A 19776-nucleotide genomic window follows, 5' to 3' on the forward strand; every position below is an offset into this window, starting at 1 on the left:
AAATGCAAGCAAAGCCATTATTACCCCAATCAGTTATCCAATGACAGCAGATCTTGTTTTATTGCGGTAATCTATGGATGATATGCCCAGTCAAGCTTTGCACGATGAAAACGTGTTTGGAACAGCTTAGCATGCAAATTTGTAAAAATGAAATTTCTATTAAAGATCAATAATTTTGCTCACAGTGACACCACCCTATTGCGCTCCTTTGGTATCTCAGCTCTTTGTTGGCAACAGCTGCCCGGTCTAATGAAATGGATGACATTTTTGTAGATTCTGTGTTAATGTGGTCAGAAAGACATTGGCTCAGGTCAGGGCAGGGGAGACATATTCCAAAAGAAATTTGAAGAAAACCTTATAATACATTTAATACAACTAATGTCATAATACACCTATACCAAGGGCGGCTTGCATGATCAATATCGACCACCGTCGACACGAACATGCATCTGTCACCAAGAGGACCTTTTAATAACGCCTGTTAAGTCCTCAACCCTAAATGGCCTCATAAATCCAAAAAATGGGTCAAATGTACGAAACTGTCCACACAGGGAATCGTTAGAGGATAGAAATACACACGTGCCAACATTTCCTTTTTAACTGTAACCAACTTTTACAAAGTTGAAATACAGGTCCATTTCTTAAGCCACATCCATTCAGCTATGTGTGACACCAATGAGTGTTAAATTCAGACCTACTTTCCTCTGTATTCAGGTCAGGTCCGGACAGGTGTTCCCTGACTGATAACGAGCTGTGAGGATGGAGGGCTCCATTTTTACTCCTGTTTGGGGAGTCATTTGTGTTACTGACCAATATTAAGACAAGTTGGCATGAAGGAGCTTAGACTCTCTTCAACAGCGACAGCACACTAAATCTTTTTTTTACAGCTTTGATAAATTGGGATTTATTTCAATTTTTCAAAATGTATTCCATGTCTAGTTTCCTTAGTGTCCTTATTGAGAGTAAAACAACACTTTTTTAAAAGGATGGGTAAACCTGCGAGCAAAAATCCTACAGTATGTTATTTATTAACATACGGTCATAACTTATAACATACTAGCTACTGCACAATTCATCTTCAATAACTTGACAGAGGTACGTTTCAACAGGACAAACACAAAAACTATATGGGATATGAAGAAATAACTCATGTTACCAGTATACTGGGATGTTTGGTCCCAGAATTAAAAATCACACTGACATGCAGGAAATAATATCCCTGTTCTTCAATAAAATCAAGAAAAGTCTGAAAATCACATGACTTACTTCCTCACAGTCAGTTAATCCACTTTGTAAATATTGTAAAGCCTATTCACACACATCATCCTGGAGCAAATACAGATGACGTATTTAAATTGGCTGAGGCAGCTTCTGCTTTCTAGCATGCAGTGTTCTTTAAAATCAATACTGTTGTGTTGTATTATTCAGTGAATTGTTCCTGGTGCTCGGCCCTCGAATCACATTTGACTGCTTATTGTGAAAATTAATGCAGCATGCAAGGCAAACATGACAAAGGGCTACATATTGATTTTTGCATTTTGATTTTCCTCTTGAGGTGTCGTGCAGTTTTATGGTCGGGTGCATTTGCAGAGGCTTTTCACATGTCTCTGCCTATAAAGTAAATGCACTGGCAGTGCAATGTTTTGTTGTGCATGTGTGTGACAGTCTGAGATGGAGAGCGGCTTTAAAAGATAGATGAGTAATCGTCTTAATATTGGTCAGTATCTAGTGGGCATGGTGTAAATGGTTGATGTGCTGCAGGGTCTTGCACTTGCCTTGCTGTTGCTGACACTGCACTGTCCAGAGCCTGCCTGATCTCTCCACTCAATCCAGTCTCACTGTGCTGAAGCTGCTGGAAGAAGCAGAGGAAGAGAGTTACTTAAAGTACAGGGACAGGCAGACAGAAGTCTTCGTCATGATAGTGATAGTGCACCTCATACTACCTCTTACTTCATGAAATAGCTACTTTTAAGATAAAGAGTCCACTTCTGGAGCAAGGTAGAAATAGAAAAGTGAGGATTAGATAGAATACATAAACCCACATCTTATCCCTAAAATGACTCCAAATAGCAAACCAGAGCAGGTGAGGTTTATTGCCTTGACATTATTGTGGTTTTTCTGTAGAAACTGTATAAGTGTAAATCCCCACTTGACTGTGCAGACTTGAGACTAGACTTTTATTTTGATGGAACTGTCAATGTTTGAGCATTTAGCCATTCAGCCAGTGTATAGTTCTTCAACAAGTAGGAAAAAGAAATCTCTATTGTTTATCAATTCAAACAACGGCCGATAATACAAAGCTTTTTTTTTTTTGGTTTGTTTTAACAGACTTGTTAACAACATAAAATGTGCTACAAGTCAGTGTTATGAGAAACATTGTACAATTTATTGATATTAATATGGTTGTCCGGATAAGCGACAGACAATGGTTGGATGGATGGATAAATATGGTTTTCCTGCAAAGTACTCAAAAAAGATGTCAAATAATGTTTATCGTGAAAGAACCTGTCCTCCAGGTCAGGGTTCTCCTCAGAACAGCCACTGGTCACTGAAATGTTAAATACAGCTGGAGGGCTTTGGCAAGAAACAATGGCCTGTGCGGCGCTCCATTATAGTGATCTAGCTTAGTCAAGTGTTGCACAAAAGAAAAAAGACTGATGCTTTTGTTGTGAAAGTCAGATCCACCTCAAAGCAAAGTGTTGTTGAATATGACAGTGTGATCAAGTCATTGCTGACCTCAGATAATGTATATATTTTATTTGAAGCAAGTATTTACAAAGTAACTAAAATTCAAAGTCAAAGGGTTTAGATCGAACCACCACGTGATTATAGTGAATTTAGTTCCTCCCTATTGTTTTGTATGAACTATCCCCTCTGCCCCAGTTTCCTCCTGCAATTTTTATTTCCAATCCAACAAGGGAAAAAAGATTTGTTAACTTCACATCAATCTCTAGAGAGAGAGCTCTGTCTTCTTTTAAACACCTGTACTACTTAAATGGATGCTATATATAATTGAATGTACCGTCTTTGTTTCACAATGTAAACCATAACAAACAAGGATTATATACAGTGGTTTGGTTTAGTTAAAAGAAAAAGATCATTTCTTCCGCTTCATATTTGCCATCACATTCTTTGAAGCTTGATTGCAGTTCTTGTTTTCTTCCAAAACAAATCAATGACTTGCACTGTCTAACTACAAAAGTATCTATTTGTCTAAATGAATTTACAGAATAAAGTTAGCATTAATATTTTGACTAGAACTTCTCTGTTGACTGCAGTGTTCCTTCAGTCCTGTCATGTCAAGACTGTGATGACAATGTTGACAATTAGTGCTCTTTTGTGACTCATCTGTTCTCTTCAACTACAATTGTTGAGTCACGGAATAATTGAATGAGATAGCATCTCGGTTGTGCCATTTTATCCTGAGAATCAGATGATTACTTATTCCAGTGACTCAGCACACAGCACCATTACCTACAATTACAGCTTAACATAACTTTGTTTCAAACAGCATGAAATTACATTCACCTGCTTAAAGGGGCTATTACTGTCAGGATAGTATTCCATGAGGATGAAGAGCCGGCTTGAGAGAGCTCTTTCTTTCAGGAGGCCAGACAGAGTGAAACCAAAGTGGGGACTCCTGAGTAAAGAGATGAGAGAGAAAACTTGAGGTAAACTGGCCCAATACACAATGATTCAATCATACAGATAATAAAATAAAGATTGAATATTCTTCATTTTTTTTATAGGAGCTAAGAAACAAAATGTGTTTTATTCAAATATAATCATAAACTACTCTATATTTGAGTGACTCCTGTTTGGAAGTTGTAAATATTACACATGCCTCATTATATTCATTAAAATGATCTGTGGTTCCCTTGGGGTCCTGCTAAAACATGACTGTCTGAAGTGGTGCGGTGGGAAACGCTAGAAGTCTGTTACCCCTCCAGCTCTGAACATCAGTCGTTCTTGTCTTCCTTTTTAGCCCTTTGGCAGAGGAGTTCTTTTGCTTTGCTAAACCACCTTCACATGCCCAATCTGCCAAACACACTCAAAGTCATTATCTTTTGTAAGAACATGTCACATCATGTATAGATTTTTTTGCAACAAAAAAAAGCAATGTTGTTCCCTTTCTGAAGTGTTAACACATTCGCCTGAGGTGGATAAGGAAAACCTTGAAGAAAACTTGATAAAAGGCCAAAATAAGTTACTTCTTTTGTGTTGCATAATATTGTTACCAAAACTACTTCAGTGTAAATCCCCACTTGACTGTTCAGGCTTGAGACTAAACTTTACTTGGATGTTCCGTCAGTGTTTGAGCATTCAGCCAGTGTGTAGTTCTTCAACAAGTAGGAAAATAAGAAATGTCTATTATCCATCGATTCAAACAACGGCCTATAATACTAAGCATTTTTTATATGTTTTAACAGACTTGTTATCAACTTAAAATGCGTTACAATTCAGTGTTACTATAAACAACGTAAACAACGTATTTTGCTAGTGCACAGTAGCGTGAAAAATAAACGACCATAAAAACATGAGGCACAGGTGCCATCTTGCAGCTTCGCTTCAAGAACGTCGGTTGAACCCAGAGGAGAAAGCTGAACACATTTCTTCTCCAGTTTAGTCCGTTGTTGAAAATGTTTAAAGACGTCTTCGAGCTTGAACAAACAGATGTTTCTCTGTTGTGTGTTGCAGTAAACTTCAAATACCAGCCTCACTGATTCAGTGGTTTCATAAACATACTTCGAGCCTCCTGGGAATTCTTGGGCTGAATGATAGCATCACCAACGTATTGTTGCGTATTTTAGGCTAACCCTGCAGGAGGATTAAAAAATAACTTTTGATTGAGCTAGCATAGCTAGCTAGCTTGACCGATTATTCCAGCCTCGATTTTCAGTCGCCCTGAACCTCTAAAATTTATTTATTTATTTTTATATATTATATATTTATTTATTTATCTTATTTTTTATGCAAACTATATAGTTTTGACAGGTTAGGTGAGTCACCCTAGAGAAATAGGTCGATAGAAAAAAAAATCGTTTTAACTAAATACAATTAATCAACACGTGTTTTTTTATCGAGCCTTTAGACAGTCACTGTGATGTCTAATATATTTTCCCTACTAATGGTGGAGAAAAATCTCATCTAACCTTTGAATACAGCAGGCCACACATCAGTAAAATCCAAGTAAATTTATGTGTTTTCAAACATATTAAGCAATTGTTTTCTGCCTTGTCTTTAATTTTAAAGACACATTGCTATGCCCTTAAACATATAATTTAATATTGTGGCCTTCACTTCATCATTATCTCCACCTTCATGAGTGCCAGTCACTTTGGTTTCATAAATACACAATGACGGAACCAATCTTCCCCTCCCCTTTCTGATCCACCCCCACCAAATTACCATTAACACCTCTCATCACCACAGCATCAAAAGCTCTTACAATAATTTTAGAAAGGTGGGTTGCACCAGTTGTGGATACAAAAGAAGTGCAACTGCATTGTACCACTACATTTTTATCACCTCTGTTGTCACTGCTACAATGTATTTTACAGTAAACACAAAGCATTTTGAAATTTATAACAACGGATTAAAAAATGTATCAGACCATATGCTATGTCATTCGGAATTAAACAAAAGTAAGCCACTCAGACAGCCTCTTAACTGCATCCTGGAATTCATGTGTCTCCTTTATATATGCGTGTAGTGGAGACATACACTAATGTTAACCTTCAAACCAGATGTGTTGCCCTTTAAAGTTAAACGTGCAAAAACCGGGCAAATGTTTTGATATTTTTAAGTTCAGATAGATGTTGCTTTGTTTTTCTGCATTGTTATCCACAATCAGAGTCTGCAGGAATATGCATGACCAAAGAAATCAGTTGCACTCTCAGCTTGTCACAACCTGTACCGTCAATCAATGCTGAGCACGGTGTTCCTTGTCAATACAAGCCAGTGTTTCATCTCAGATCTTCTTTTTCTCTGACTGTCTAAAAACCTATATTGCACACAGTGTTAGACAACCAAATTACCCATCTTTTAAGAAGGAAAATACAATCACTCTCTGTGATTGTCTCCTATATACCCACACAAACACATACTGAAACACATGGATGATTCGGGACTGCTGTTCTGCCAGCAACATCATCACTCTCCTTCCCACCCTTGTCTCCATGGAGACAAGCTTCCAGTGCTGGCTGGTTCCAGACCGTTGTGAATCAGCACCGACTAAAAAGAGAAGGGGAGGGGGACGGGGGTCTCTTTGTGTTTAAACATGACTAACAGAAGAACACTGTGAGCTCTTCAGTTATCTTTCAACACTGTGATAATTAAAGTCCGACCATTCATGCATGTTTCAGGTGTGAAAATGAACCTGGAACATTCTAATAAAGAAAGACGTCCGTTTGATATTTGTGTCGTCATCATTGTAGTTAACCGGAGTCACGAGGCACAGGTGCCAGCATCTTTCTGAATATAGAATGAATATTCTATATTGAATATTTCCACTGCATTTATTCATCAAATGTGACATAAGAATTTTGTTAGATTCGATTTTGTCTACAGTTAATTTCAGGCGTATTTATTGTTATCCAGACAGCAAATAATAGTTGGCTTTATTGGTTGATCTTTTTTAAAGCACTGCTATGCTATCAAGAGATGTTGCAAATCTGACCGAGGAATTACTATTAAGTTATTCTGATCTTCAAATTGTGTGTTTTTAGCAGCACATTGTTAATCCCCCATTTTTGACATAGAGTTGAACAAGGGATGTTTTAAGCATTTTTATGACAAAATTAAATCTTAGTTGTATTCATAAGAAGGACATAAGGATTTTGGTATTTATGAGAAACATTCCTCTATAAAAACATGTCGACCTGCTGACTGCTGAAGTAGCTGACAAGCTCAGAGGCTGAAATGACTGGAATACGACGGTGAGCCCATGCATTGGAAACAGGATGCCCAATCCTGAGCATAACCTACAATGACTGATGCTGCATGAAAACAGGTAGGTAAGGCCGTGACAAGGAGGTCAAAGGAGATAGAGGTCTTTTATAAAGGCCTCTCTCATGGTTGTCAAGCCACAAGCCTGCATGATGGATGCATTAACAGCTGGGCACTTCCACAGTCAGGACAATGTCGTAACTGTTTAGTGAAGTTGGTTTTAGACCGGATGTAATGGATCTGTTGGAACGTGTGCATACCTGAGTGAACTCTTCAACGGAAGAGAAAGCTTTCATCGGCTTAACACGTTCACCTTAACTAGAAATCTGAATGGACAGTTTGTGCTCATCACTTTTATGGACACACTCACAGAGGCATAAAAATAAACGCAGCATTGCACGAAGCATGCGTTCATGCCATACCGTGTGTGTGTACAATTACAGAGGACGTCAACCTCATTAAAGGTTAGAGGGCACAGAGATTCCTGACAGTGTACAAAGTACTATACAGGGGAAAGGAAAGAGCAAGGTATGGTTGATGGAGGGGAGAGAGAGCAAAAAAAGTAGCTATAAACCCCTGTCAATTTTCTAAAAATGTATTTTGAGCACGTATGAGTGGGGTCAGAGTTTAGATTGCAAGAGACGAAGTGAAGGAAACAGTGAAAATACAGTGTAGAGGTAATCTTTTTTTAGGCAAACTCAGGACAAAATGCTTGTATTTTTTTGTTATGATTTTTAAATCTTTTTTAATAACTTCACTTTGCGGTAACTTCAAGACAAAAAGATGTGGCTACTATCAAGCTTTGACATCCTTTCAAAATGCTGTTTGGGAGGAAGGATAACTACTCCCAAAGCATTCATAAATTGCAGACACACAAGGTCGGTGAAAGGTGACGGCCAGAGTGATGGCTGCTTACCTCACTTCACACCTGACACGGGGGTCGCAGGCAAGAGAGCTTTATTTTTGGAGTTGTTGTTGGGTCTGTGACTGTTTTCCAGATGAGCACTTTGTGAGATTGTGGTTTTCTGATAATTAGACTCAGGCAGGCCCAGGCACAGATCTAATGAGAGGTGTCAACAAACAGAAAAGACAGAAAAACAAGTTGCCCGTCAACAAGCAGCCTGCATTGCTTTAAAGATGAAAAACAGGTTGAACAAACACACAACCTGTACAAGCTCTAATGATTAAAGACGATTGCACTCCTTTTGACGTTACCAAAGCAAACATGGACTTAACAGACTACAAATGGCATAAAAGGAGCCGGCACACAATAGAAGTGAAATGCCAAACCTCTGAGTGGCCTAAAGGCAGGTGCATTTTTGCGGCCCATTAACTACGAGGTTCCTCAGAAAATGACAAACATCAGTAGCTTCTGCCGCTCGCTCACGATCCTGGGAATGAGATGCAAACATTAGCCTGAGTGGTGCACAATGCACATACAACAACTATACATTGGATGATACACATGCTTACGAACACACAATACCCTAGGAGAATGCAAGACACAAACAGACTATTATTGTTGGAAGGAATCAAGCAAACAAATGATGTCATTATCTCAAAGCACACTAGCTTGAAATATCATTACCATAACAGTGGGAGGCATTTGGCATTCTTTCCTTTCGTAGCTATGCACTCACATGTGAGGAAGAAAAATAGACAGCATTGTTCTGCCTAGTTTTGATGCAGTTGATATTTGTGAGACATGCACTGTCACTTGGAGAAAGTCATTAAGATGTTTTGGGTATTTTTTTTGCCATCCACTGAAAGCACATCAGGAATACCTCTGCGTGTTTCTACAGAAGGCAATCCCAGAGGGCACTCCCTTGTGCTTCTAATGCGTGTGTGTTTTTAGAATTAGTGTACAGGAGGCATACAAATGATCATGCAGAAACATGATGAGAGCAGGAGGAAGGCTGTGATACGGGATCCCCATGGCAACCACACAAAAACGGCATGCACTCACCATGGCAACAGAACTGGTGAGGGAATAAAGCAGAGACGGGGTTAGAGCTGGTGCTGGCCTCTGGCTGTTTGAAGTGATACATGCGAGCCAGCAGCTCAGCATCAGCCAGTAGTTCACTCACACTGAAACATATTACTAATGTGAATATTTGCAGTTGCTGACATGAGAAGACGACGGCGAAAATCATGGAAATTAATCTGATTAGATGGTGGACTTTATACCTGAAAAAGAATCAGCTATGTGTGTGTTATATGAAAGCAGTCACTTGTAATGACAAACACATAGCTATTTCTAGCATATAAGCATCTTTTAGCTTCTTGTTTTTCTTTTGTCTTCACTGTTTTGGTACACACTCAAAGCTGTCAGACCTGCCAAGCACCAAACTTTGTAAAGACAAAATTAGCAACTAGCTGGCAAACACTGTGAAACAGCGACAGAGCCAGCAAGAGAGGCAAAAGAGAGGGATTATGTGACTTATTTTAGCCAATAGCCATCGTACCAGAAACATGATTCAAAATAATTGACAATTTTGCTCCATGTAAGCTGGATATTTAGAAACCCTTATTATGACGACTTAACCACTACTAACATTCAAATATCTGAAGAATGTTATATTCATGAGTATCATTTCTTAGATTTAAAGGAGCTTCAAGTAACTTAAATGCGATACTTAACACAACACAGTAGCAACATGTAAACTATGGGAATGAAAAAGAAGATCTACATCCAAAGTCAGAATTTAAGGTACATTGAAAACAAAATGCTCAAAGCAGCATGCATCAAAGCCTGAATTGTTGATTTTTGTTGAAAATAATGCCCCGCCTCTGACATGGCAAAGAGCTAGTTGTTGTTCAAGATGTTTGGGGTGGCAAAAGAAATGCACAATCAGATTTTAGTTTTGGAAAGGGCAATATCTGTCCACTGCTTGGATCCTCTCCTGTCTAGGCAAGTTGTTTCCTCGGCTTTTTATTTAGCGTATTTATATGTGGAACTAATCTTCTCGTCTAAACCTTAGCATAGCTCCCAAAATGTTCACCAATCTTTTATGTTTCAACTCTTTATTATCCGAAACACGTTCAATCTTAATGTTAACCCTTGTCCAGAAGTGAATCAGGCCAATCAATACATAAGTGTTTCTCAAAGTGAAAGAAGTGCACATAAACATCCCTCTGTTTATATACGATATATATCATGATATACAGTACAGTAGGCCTTGGCTAATAGAGCCACAGATGGCTTACCTGAAATGACAAATAGCCCAATGCACTAACTGATGCTTCCAGGCATGTACTGTAAACGATGTTGGCTTCACTACAAGACTGTATGTTATTGTTATGGATGCTCCTGCTCAAACACAACAGATCCACACAGGAATTTAAATGTTGCAGAAATCTTTTCCCAATTTCATCAATTTATGAACCCATCCAGATACATAATATGGCTTAGTTTTGTAATAAAAATGGCTAAAATGCCCTCCTAGTGCTACAAAAATTCCAAATCGTAACCCCCAAACAAGACGTGATTAATGCATCACGTTAAGTGGCCATTTCACAAAAGAATCTCCTGAATGAGGTTGGTTGTCTGTGAAGTTTCTTGTTGCTTTAATCAGTGTCTTTAATTAAACACTGAAACACAAAGAGACACACAGATATTAATCATTCTGGTTTAAGCTGCTTTTCAATTCAGCAGCTATTAAAAGTTGCACCGCTTGACTGATTTGACGTCAGCTGAGGGTAGGATGGAACTGTGTCAGTGGGAACCCAGGAGACCTTTTAGTAAAAAAACATGTTTCCAGAGTGTCTGTGGGAGTTCAGATGAGATTTCAAATGCAACAAACGCCAGTTGAAAAACTATAGGCTGCTCAAAGTGTCATTTTGCCAAGCCTTTGTGTGTCATGAAATAGTTGGCTAACGGTGTGCTTTTGAAATACTTTGACGGGAAGATGTGCACAATTTCTCTACATTGATATTCAGCCACCCCGGAGCGAGACTGTCTGCTGGAGCTGTCTGCTGAGTGGAATAATCAGAGCTGGTGGGTGTGGCAGAGGGTTGAATGGAAATAACAGCACAACAGACCTGACCCGATGTCTCCATCTAGTGAGCAAAGGAAACTGAACATTGACTGGTGCTTTTTTTTTTTCCGCCCACAGTAACAGAGAAATCAAGTTGTTTGAAACATACTACTCAAAGCTGTAAAAGAAAGTTTGCAAGCCTTTCAGAATAATTCAGAATATGTGCACTTTTAATTTGAAGAGAATTCTGGATTGCATGCACCGTCTCTCATGAAGCCGAGTTTAGAAATGAAACATTCAAGATAAAGATAATTACGGTTTTTTTAATAAGTTTGTTTTGTATTAATGATGCACTAAAACATATTAAACAGATTCTATTTTTCTCAGTGGATTCTGTCTGAAGGCTGAAAAAAACGGATACAAGAAGCTTCTTCGATGACTAGAGAACAAGCAGTGAGAAAAAGCAGACTAAGGACTAAGATAAGCAAATGCCTCCTGTTTTATATGCAATGGTTTCTGTCTGACAGATTCTGGAGACAAGAGACCACTCAGAAGGAAGTCAAAGAAAATATTCCTACAGAGGCAGCTGCTTGAAAGTTTAGGGGAAAATACTAGAAGATGCTGTATCTCAAAGACAGGCTGTATTAAACTATTGATTTTAATTGGGGAAATTTTAAATTCAAGGTTGATTTATTTCTCGCTGGGAAAGTCTTAAATTCTAGACAAATAGGAGTCTTTAAGGTCAAAAGCCAAATTGTAAATTTCTAACACTTTAAGAGTTATTTAAGGATAAACTATACGTTTTACCAGAGAACTAAAAATCATAAAAGGAAAAATCAAATCAATGAAATACTCCGTTGATTCACTGATGAGAAAATATCAACTCCAATGTATACATGATCCAAATGAGACCAATCGATTCTTTGAGCTATGCTGTAACTACATTTGTTTTGCATTGTTTGCTCAGGGATGTGGTTGATTGAAAAGTTTCACTCAATCCACATTATCCTGTGTCCCATCTTGGTACAAGAGTGCCACCATGTGTCGAGACAACAGAACAGCGTAGTAATTCCAGGTCACTATCATTACCTTTTTAGTCTATAGTGAAAACGTCTAATATAAATATATTTAGACGTGTCATTTATGATAATGTGTTTTTACACACATTAAAAGCACACTCAGCAGGGAGAATAATACATAATACATTTGGTTCACAGGATTCGGGGGGCGGTTACTAGGAAAACTTCTTCTAAGGTTAAAAAAAAAAACATTTCTACAGACAAATTTGTACTTTTTTATTTATATATATGTTTTTTAATTTAATCAGCTAATTAATCCATTGAGATGCAGATCTCTTTCACACCTGACCAAGAGAGCAGCAGCACACGTACATTACATGATTAAGCAACATACAGAATATCTCCCTGAATTTGTCTGGATTGCTTTAATGCGAGTCCTACAAACCTCACATTGTTCTCTTTAGTTTGCTTGAAATTCCAGTTGCAAAAGCACAATATGCTTGAGAATATTTCCATCATAATGAACGTCTCCTGTGCAACAACACATCGAGCCAGCAAATTGATTTATTCTTCCACTGTTCAAAAAGGATTCTTCACAGTTCATGTGGGAAACCATGTCCATGCACAAACTGCCCCATTACACCAACATACTATAATGCACTTTAAAAAAATACATACACACAAATGACAGATTCATTTCAGTGGTCATAGGTTATCCATGTTATAATGCACAAAATATAAAACTAGCATCTGTCTTTGACATCAACACATAGTGGCTGCAATTTTACTTCTTTTGCACAAAATGTTTGCACAATTTAAACACACAGTCAGTACTATGCAGTGCATAGTCTCAATATATTTCTCCTGTCATGATATTGCATAATAAATAAATATCTCCGGTCTTTTTTTTTTTTTTTTTTTTTTTAAGACTTGCTATGATTCAGCCACAGCTGCTGGCAGAGAAAAGACTCTGAATAAATAAAACCTCGAGGAGTGTGTGCATAAGCATGTGAGAGTCCAAAATGATGGAGCAGTCAAGGGTTGTAAAACATCACCTCCATGAAGAGAGCTACAGCGGCTCTGCGTACGCCTCTGTAAGCATGGTTGCTTCACAGACTCTGAGGTAGACCTTCAATCCCATGTCCAGCTTTACAGAACCATCTGTCACCAACAACTTTACAGAGAGGCCAAACCAGTCAGCTCAGACTTCTACATTAGTGGCCGTCATTGCTGAAAACTTTTTTAACTTCTCATGCAGGACGGGATTACGCCCTTCCCATGTACCAACACAAAGAAATAACTGAGACAAAAATCATGGTTAAGTAAGTTGTTAGTTACCGGTAGATTCTTTAAATGTACATCCTAAAGTGGTATTCATGACCACTTGAACCTCTTAATTGGCTCATTAATTACCGTTACCATGTGCTGCTCTCCTGTTTTCAGATCTTTTCTCCGAGTACTTAATGAGAAAAAAAATTAGATCAGAACCAAACTCTACGTCGACTCTTTTACTCCATAATGGAGATGTAAAATGACATAACGTGTTCAGATCCACATGTGCATTCTTTTCTGCATCCAAGTCAGACTTAAAATCTCGAACCCTCTAACCAGAGTCTGACATGATGGTTACACAGACGTCATTTTGGAATTTGATTGAATTTGAGCTCCCGATGCCAGGACTTACATTGAATGACTGGTGCATTTCAGTATCAGTTTGAAGAAATAACCCACTTTGTGTTTAAGAAAAGCTCTGACCCGTTTGGTTTCTGTGTTATTATTCACTCCTCGAGTGAGCAGCCCTCGCTCATCTGCCTTGAGCTGTGACACCCGTTTCACACGACGATGCCCAGCTGAAGCGCTGTGACGCAAATATCGTCCATTTTGTGCTTCACACTCCTCCATTAATAGACCCGCTATTGCGCCTTGGATCAGGTAGGATCCGCCCAGCACTGCTTCAAGGGAGCTGGGACAACACTTTCAGATTATCTTAACAAATGCCGTTTGTCCTCTCTCCGTCATTCACCATCTTTCTTTATGTCTCTGTATTCCTTCTTTTTTTGTACGTTTTTTTTTTGCTCCTCTGCTTCTGTGGATCTTCCTGCTTTCCTTTCTCTCACCCCTTTCGACTCTGCTTTACTCACTGAGCTCTCCTACTCAGTGTTGCAAGAGGAAGTTGGTTGCCATGTTGATATCGTTATTTGAAGCTCTGAGGGCCTCCAGGGCATCGATCCTGGAAAAGCCCATTTCCACCAAGAGTGCAACCTGTGGGACGAAGAAGGCACCGGCTAAGACAGCATCTATGAGGAACGTTACATAAGGCTCTCCTGAATAAATGAAGGCGTGGGTGGGAAGAAAAAAAAAATCAAGATCTGGCCAACAAGACTTAGACTAAGAGTCCAACAAAGTAAAACCATAGATGAGAAAGTTCTCTTTATGTGTCTGATGTCATAAAGTCCTCATTGTGGTATGAACTGGAACATGGTTGTGAACTTGTTTGAACTTGTATGACGTATGCGCCCAGTTAACAGGCTCCACCCTGCAGCTGTCACTGCTGCAGATCATAAACAGCCAGCTGACATCCTCATATTCCTTCACTGGTTGCCCTTAAAGTCGTTCTACACTTCACGGAGACGAGAAGAAACCGGACCACTGAAAGGAAAATGATCCGTGACATTTGAGGAAGTCTATAGACAAAAGTTCTAAAACATATAGTCTGTTATTTACACCACTTTGGATGTGTGCGTGTGTGTGTGTGTGTGCCTAATAAACTTGAGTCAATAAATATTTTCTTTGAATACTTCTATCCATTTTTTATGTAATTTATGTAATGGGCTGCTGAAGGAAAAGGACTAAAGATTGAACCCTTGTCATCACAAACATTTTCCAATTCAGGTGGAAAACTGCTGCTGACCCTTGTAACCGCTGCAGTCGCCATCCACAGCGCAGAATACGAGAATACACGTAATTAACCGAAGTCGAGCAAAACAACTTTATTAGAAAGGATGAAGAAGCAGACACTGAAACAAACCCACCTGCTCCTCTGCCACAGGAGAGTTGTCGAGCAGCGGTGGCTGTGTTGATGGATGTGTCTCGGCCTGGGGATGGGGTTGCATTGGGGGTTGGTTTTGTCCTCTGTGTCTTAGCGAGGGAAACAACCTGGTCCACTGCAATAATCCAGGCTACACACACACGCGCGCACACACACACACACACAGACGAAGGAACAAAAATATGGTAAGTAAAGCTTGAGTAAATAGTCCAATCACAGTTCATGCCACCTAATGCTTAAAGAAAGTGCTGACATTAACACCTACCCTGCCTTTAAACTACTCGGGGGGGGGGGGGGTCTGGCTAAATTAAGAGTTAAAAAATGTTGTTTGTTTGGATTCACACATGTCGCTCACTCTGAAAATGTTAAGAAGTTTAGTGCAAGTGTGAAAGCGTCACATGCTACAGGGTGGTGCATCTACCTGTTGCTCTTGCGCCTGTCTGTTGTTCCTCCTGGCTTCGTTGTATTGGGCCAGCAGCATCTGTTGGTCAAGCATGTCCATCCTTTGTTGCCTCTGGATGTCCAACGTGGCACCCATCCCAAGGGGAGTCTCACTGCTTGGATCGGAGCCTGATGAGCGCAGAAGTTCATGACACAGTTGGAAGACAGAAATGGTAATGTTGTGTAAATGATTCGTCAAAGTCACAAAGAATCCAATCAGTTATGTTGAAAATGAATCCTCTCTCCTTGGATTACATTTCTACTATTCACTTAGCAGATGAAAATGACATCAGAGAGTAAGTCCAACACAAGCAGGGATGTAAAGAGGAGGAAACATTGGAGGCTCATTGCATTTAAAGACACACACACCAAACCGAGCGTTCTGAGAGGGCTTGTTTATACAGGGTTACAAACCTCCTCTGGTGCTTGATTCATGATATATTAGGACCAAAGCACAGCACAGATGTTTCATTTAGACCACAGGGGACTGTTTGAAAAGGTGGAAAAGGAGGATCATATGTGGACTCTGGAGATCAAATGGAGTTTGGTAGTTCAATTCCACCACCAGGGGGCAGCAAAGAGGAAGAGTGGAGCTCTTGCTCTGGAACTGGCTTAATGGAAAAGGGGTGTTAGAGACTTGTTGTAAAGGTTGTATCAGACACCTCTCATTGGTAGAACGTAGCGGGCGGTTGACTGTAGACCTGGATGAGAGAGTTTAGGTAAGATGGAGCTAGTGTTGTCTGTGTTTTGTAAGGGAGCAGCAGAGTTTTTAAATGTCACCCCTTTTGTTAGGAATGAGTTTTTACTTGCTATTAAAGAATTCAAAATTAGACGTCTGATTTAGCAGCACAGAACTCGTTCGTTTTGTAGGAGGGTTTGAATGTATTCACAATTAATTAGTCAGAGAGAGACAACGGCTACATCTCAGGCCCTGCAACACCGGTCACAGAGCAGCGGATTTCCACAGAATTTATGTAACGCAAAGACTCACTTGAGAAGAGCGGCTCCAGGCAAAACCGTCCAATACGAGACACCCAGACAGGTACAAAGAGGAGCTTCTGTAAGCGGAGAAAATTGGAGTGGTACAGTCCACCAGAGATCTAAAAGACAAATTTATTAATTAATAAAACAATAAAAAAAAAAAGAAGCCACAGCTGGGAAATGCAACATTACAGTGTATGAAAAGACTTGAGTGTTAAGTCGAATGTTGTCAACAAGCAATCACATTGATTAGCTCCTTTTAGTTTTGGTTCTCTGGCCTGCACATGAGCTAAATGCCTACCTTTATACCTACTAGATAGAAAGTATATGACAAGTAGAATTTGATCTCTTACCAGTCCACTGAGAGCAAGGAGCCAGGTGAAGGGGCTGGAGGTCAACAGCTGTTAAAAAGAAGTCACAAACAAAGACCACATGACAAACAGCAAAGCAAGTTTCTTTAAATATTCAAGGTTAAAGGGGACAAAAAGTAGACATCCCAAAGCACACAGGATTACCTGCAAGCCTACTACGTAGACCAGAGACTTATTGGTGATGTCGATGTGGCCCAGGACCTGGGTCACTGGCATCCTAGGGATTAGCAGGTAGAAAGGCACATACAGAGAAAAGACTGGAGCGAGTCTGTGAGAGAAGAAAAGAAAAAAAAATTCAAGAGGATTCAGATAACTGGAATGGATAAACAGAATATAAAGACATGTTTTAATTAAAACTTAATACTGAAAGAGTTTGCCAGGGATGCAAAAAGGGAGGAGCTGTATACTGCTGTCACAGTCCGCCACCATCCAAATACTGCAACCCCAAATATAATGCATGAGGAGGATTAAGAAATGTTACAACTGAATGCTGCCTACAGCTTACATGCTGATAAGTGAAGGTGAAAAATGTCATTTTCCCCTTATGACATGGTTTGGAAATGAACTTCATACATTATACACCACACTTTACAACAGGAAATCTGTATTGTAATTGTTAGTCTCTAAGTGGCCATAACAATGACAAAATGACTTATAGATGTTGCCTCAGTACACGCTAAGCCTCACCGAGGCAACAACGGTGACTAATATACTTACAGTCCTGCAGGCAGTTCCTTCACCTCATACTCAAAAAGAAACTGGAAGGCCTGGGCCAGCAGGAAGTCCATCAGGGCAGAGAGAAACCAAGTGCCCAACAGGAACGACTGCAGTTACAGAAAGTGGGACAAATAAGACACACACAGACACACAGACACACAGACACACACACACGTTTGTTTTAGTCTGCTCTTGTCATCAAGCATGTCACTAGATTTAACAGACTCAAGTCGAAGTCAGTTACAAATGAGGAAGTTGTGTTACCTCTTACCAAAAAAGAGGAAGTGGCGAAAATGTGAAACTTCTATTGACCCTGTTCTGTGATCAAGATGCTAATCACGTTTAAAAAAAACATCCTAAGTTTTGCTTTTGTTTTTGAAAGTAACTGAAAACAATGAACCACACATAAACTGGATGGGACACTGAAGTCCCATGAAGTCTGAAGTCGACCCAATGCAAAATCACATTTCATCCCATACGTTCTAGTTTTGTGGCATGAAGGTAAAATGTACTTTCTATTATGTATATTCATCTGTCATGTTTTTTGTTGTTGTTGCTTACAGCAAACTTCCTGGTGCCGAATCTCCTCTCAAAGATTCTGAAGTTGTATATGAGCAGGCTGCCACAGAAGGCGTCCTTTACATCTAGACAGACCAGCCTGCCTAACAGCAGCCTCCACACCTGCATGAGAGAGAGCAAAGATACACCGACAACATTATGACTATTTGTAAATATGTGTTCACAGACCGTTTACAAAATCTAACTGCTACGCCCTTAATGTCACACATCAGCCCAACAATAGTCAAAACCCAAGAGTCACTACAACTTCTCCACAACACAACATTAACTCCTGAAAATGTGAACTGAAATGACTGTGATGTAAACATGTGTCCCGAGTATGGGACTTATGACCGGAGACAACAGGTGTTTACACAGTGACACTGCTGATAAACAATACATCGCTACAATGTGTCCTGATATAATGTGATGAGAAATTCCTTCAGTAAAATAATTAAAGGAAAACACCATTACATGGCTACAGGCTTATTTTTGCCAGTGAAACACATGAGATGTGGTTGAAGCTTTAAGAAGTCATTGTCAAACAGTGAAAAAGGACAGTTCATCAGTACACCTGTAATACAAATCAACAGGGATATGCTTTCTTTCTTTCTTTTTTCCCCTGTAATAATGGCCCAGTTCTGAACATATCTGATATGACACAGTGAGACAGACCTGGTGTTGCTTTCTGACAGCCTGCAGGTTGTATTCAAACAGCTCCTGGTACTGTGGCAGCAGGGTTAGCATGACAGTCAGCCCATTGAGAACCAGCAGGAGGCCTTTAGACAGAGGAGCCTTGTCTGTGCAGAACACACACACACACACACACACACACACACACACAAACAAATATACCAGAGAACGACACTGTTACCTTTCTTACATTAATAGCTTTGCAACATGTTGAGTCTATGGTTGAGCCCCAGTTTACTCGACCACAGAGCCTCTTATGTGTAAACAGAGAGGTTACAGCATACAGACACAAATATCCTATCGAAACTATCATGCGCTTCATTAGCACATGAGCTAAGTCTCCGAACAAAGATATCTAACAGCTCAAAATGTCTGTAAATGATAGATACTACCTCGAGTAAATGAATGACAGTGACATGCTAATGCCAGGTAGAGAGGCTAGCTGTATCCGGACTAACGGGGTATACTTACACAGGCCCCGAGACCCGGTGGTGGTAAACATAGCCTCAGGACGGGTTATCAAATACCGCCGGAATACGTTTAGCAGAAAACAACAACGAAACTAACGCTAAAACACTGAAATAAAGTTACAGTGCGGATCCATGCTGTGACTGTGAAGAGTAAATGACAGCGGTGAAGGGAAGCTCCTACAGAAGCCCGAGAAGCCCAAAATTAACACTTTCGCGATACACAAAATAACTGACCAGGAGAGGGCGTTGTTGCTCTGCGTTGAAGACCAGATGAGGACATTCAATAATAACCTTAAACTACGATGATAGAGAATCAATCACCTACAAAATACAACTTAATGTTGATTATCGACCTCTTTTTTGTGATCTGGTTTTGTGGGACGGAACTTTTAAAAAATGTTTTCTGGTTAGCTATATTATATTATATTTGCTTGGACTATTTCAATAACTTGTTTCTGTGTTACATGTCACGAGAGCCATTCAACAAGCCCCTCTGGGTTTAATTGGCTTCTCAAGCACATTTCTTTCAAAAGACATCTTTTTTTTTGTATT

General features: G+C 39.6%; 1 protein-coding gene across 1 annotated transcript; it reads right to left on the reverse strand.

The window, feature by feature from the left end:
• Positions 1–12490: 12490 nt before the first annotated feature.
• Positions 12491–19432, reverse strand: ubac2 (UBA domain containing 2). Its single transcript, XM_079363537.1, has 10 exons — positions 19226–19432; positions 18737–18861; positions 18065–18184; positions 17504–17610; positions 16931–17054; positions 16769–16816; positions 16426–16534; positions 15415–15563; positions 14977–15123; positions 12491–14206 (listed from the first exon to the last, which is right to left on the reverse strand). Exons 1-10 carry the CDS (start codon positions 19254–19256, stop codon positions 14099–14101), a joined length of 1068 nt encoding a protein of 355 aa, XP_079219663.1. The 5' UTR covers positions 19257–19432; the 3' UTR covers positions 12491–14098.
• Positions 19433–19776: the final 344 nt, after the last annotated feature.

Source organism: Symphodus melops (genome assembly GCF_947650265.1).
Source record: "Symphodus melops genome assembly, chromosome: 15".
Taxonomy (NCBI): Eukaryota; Metazoa; Chordata; class Actinopteri; order Labriformes; family Labridae; genus Symphodus; species Symphodus melops.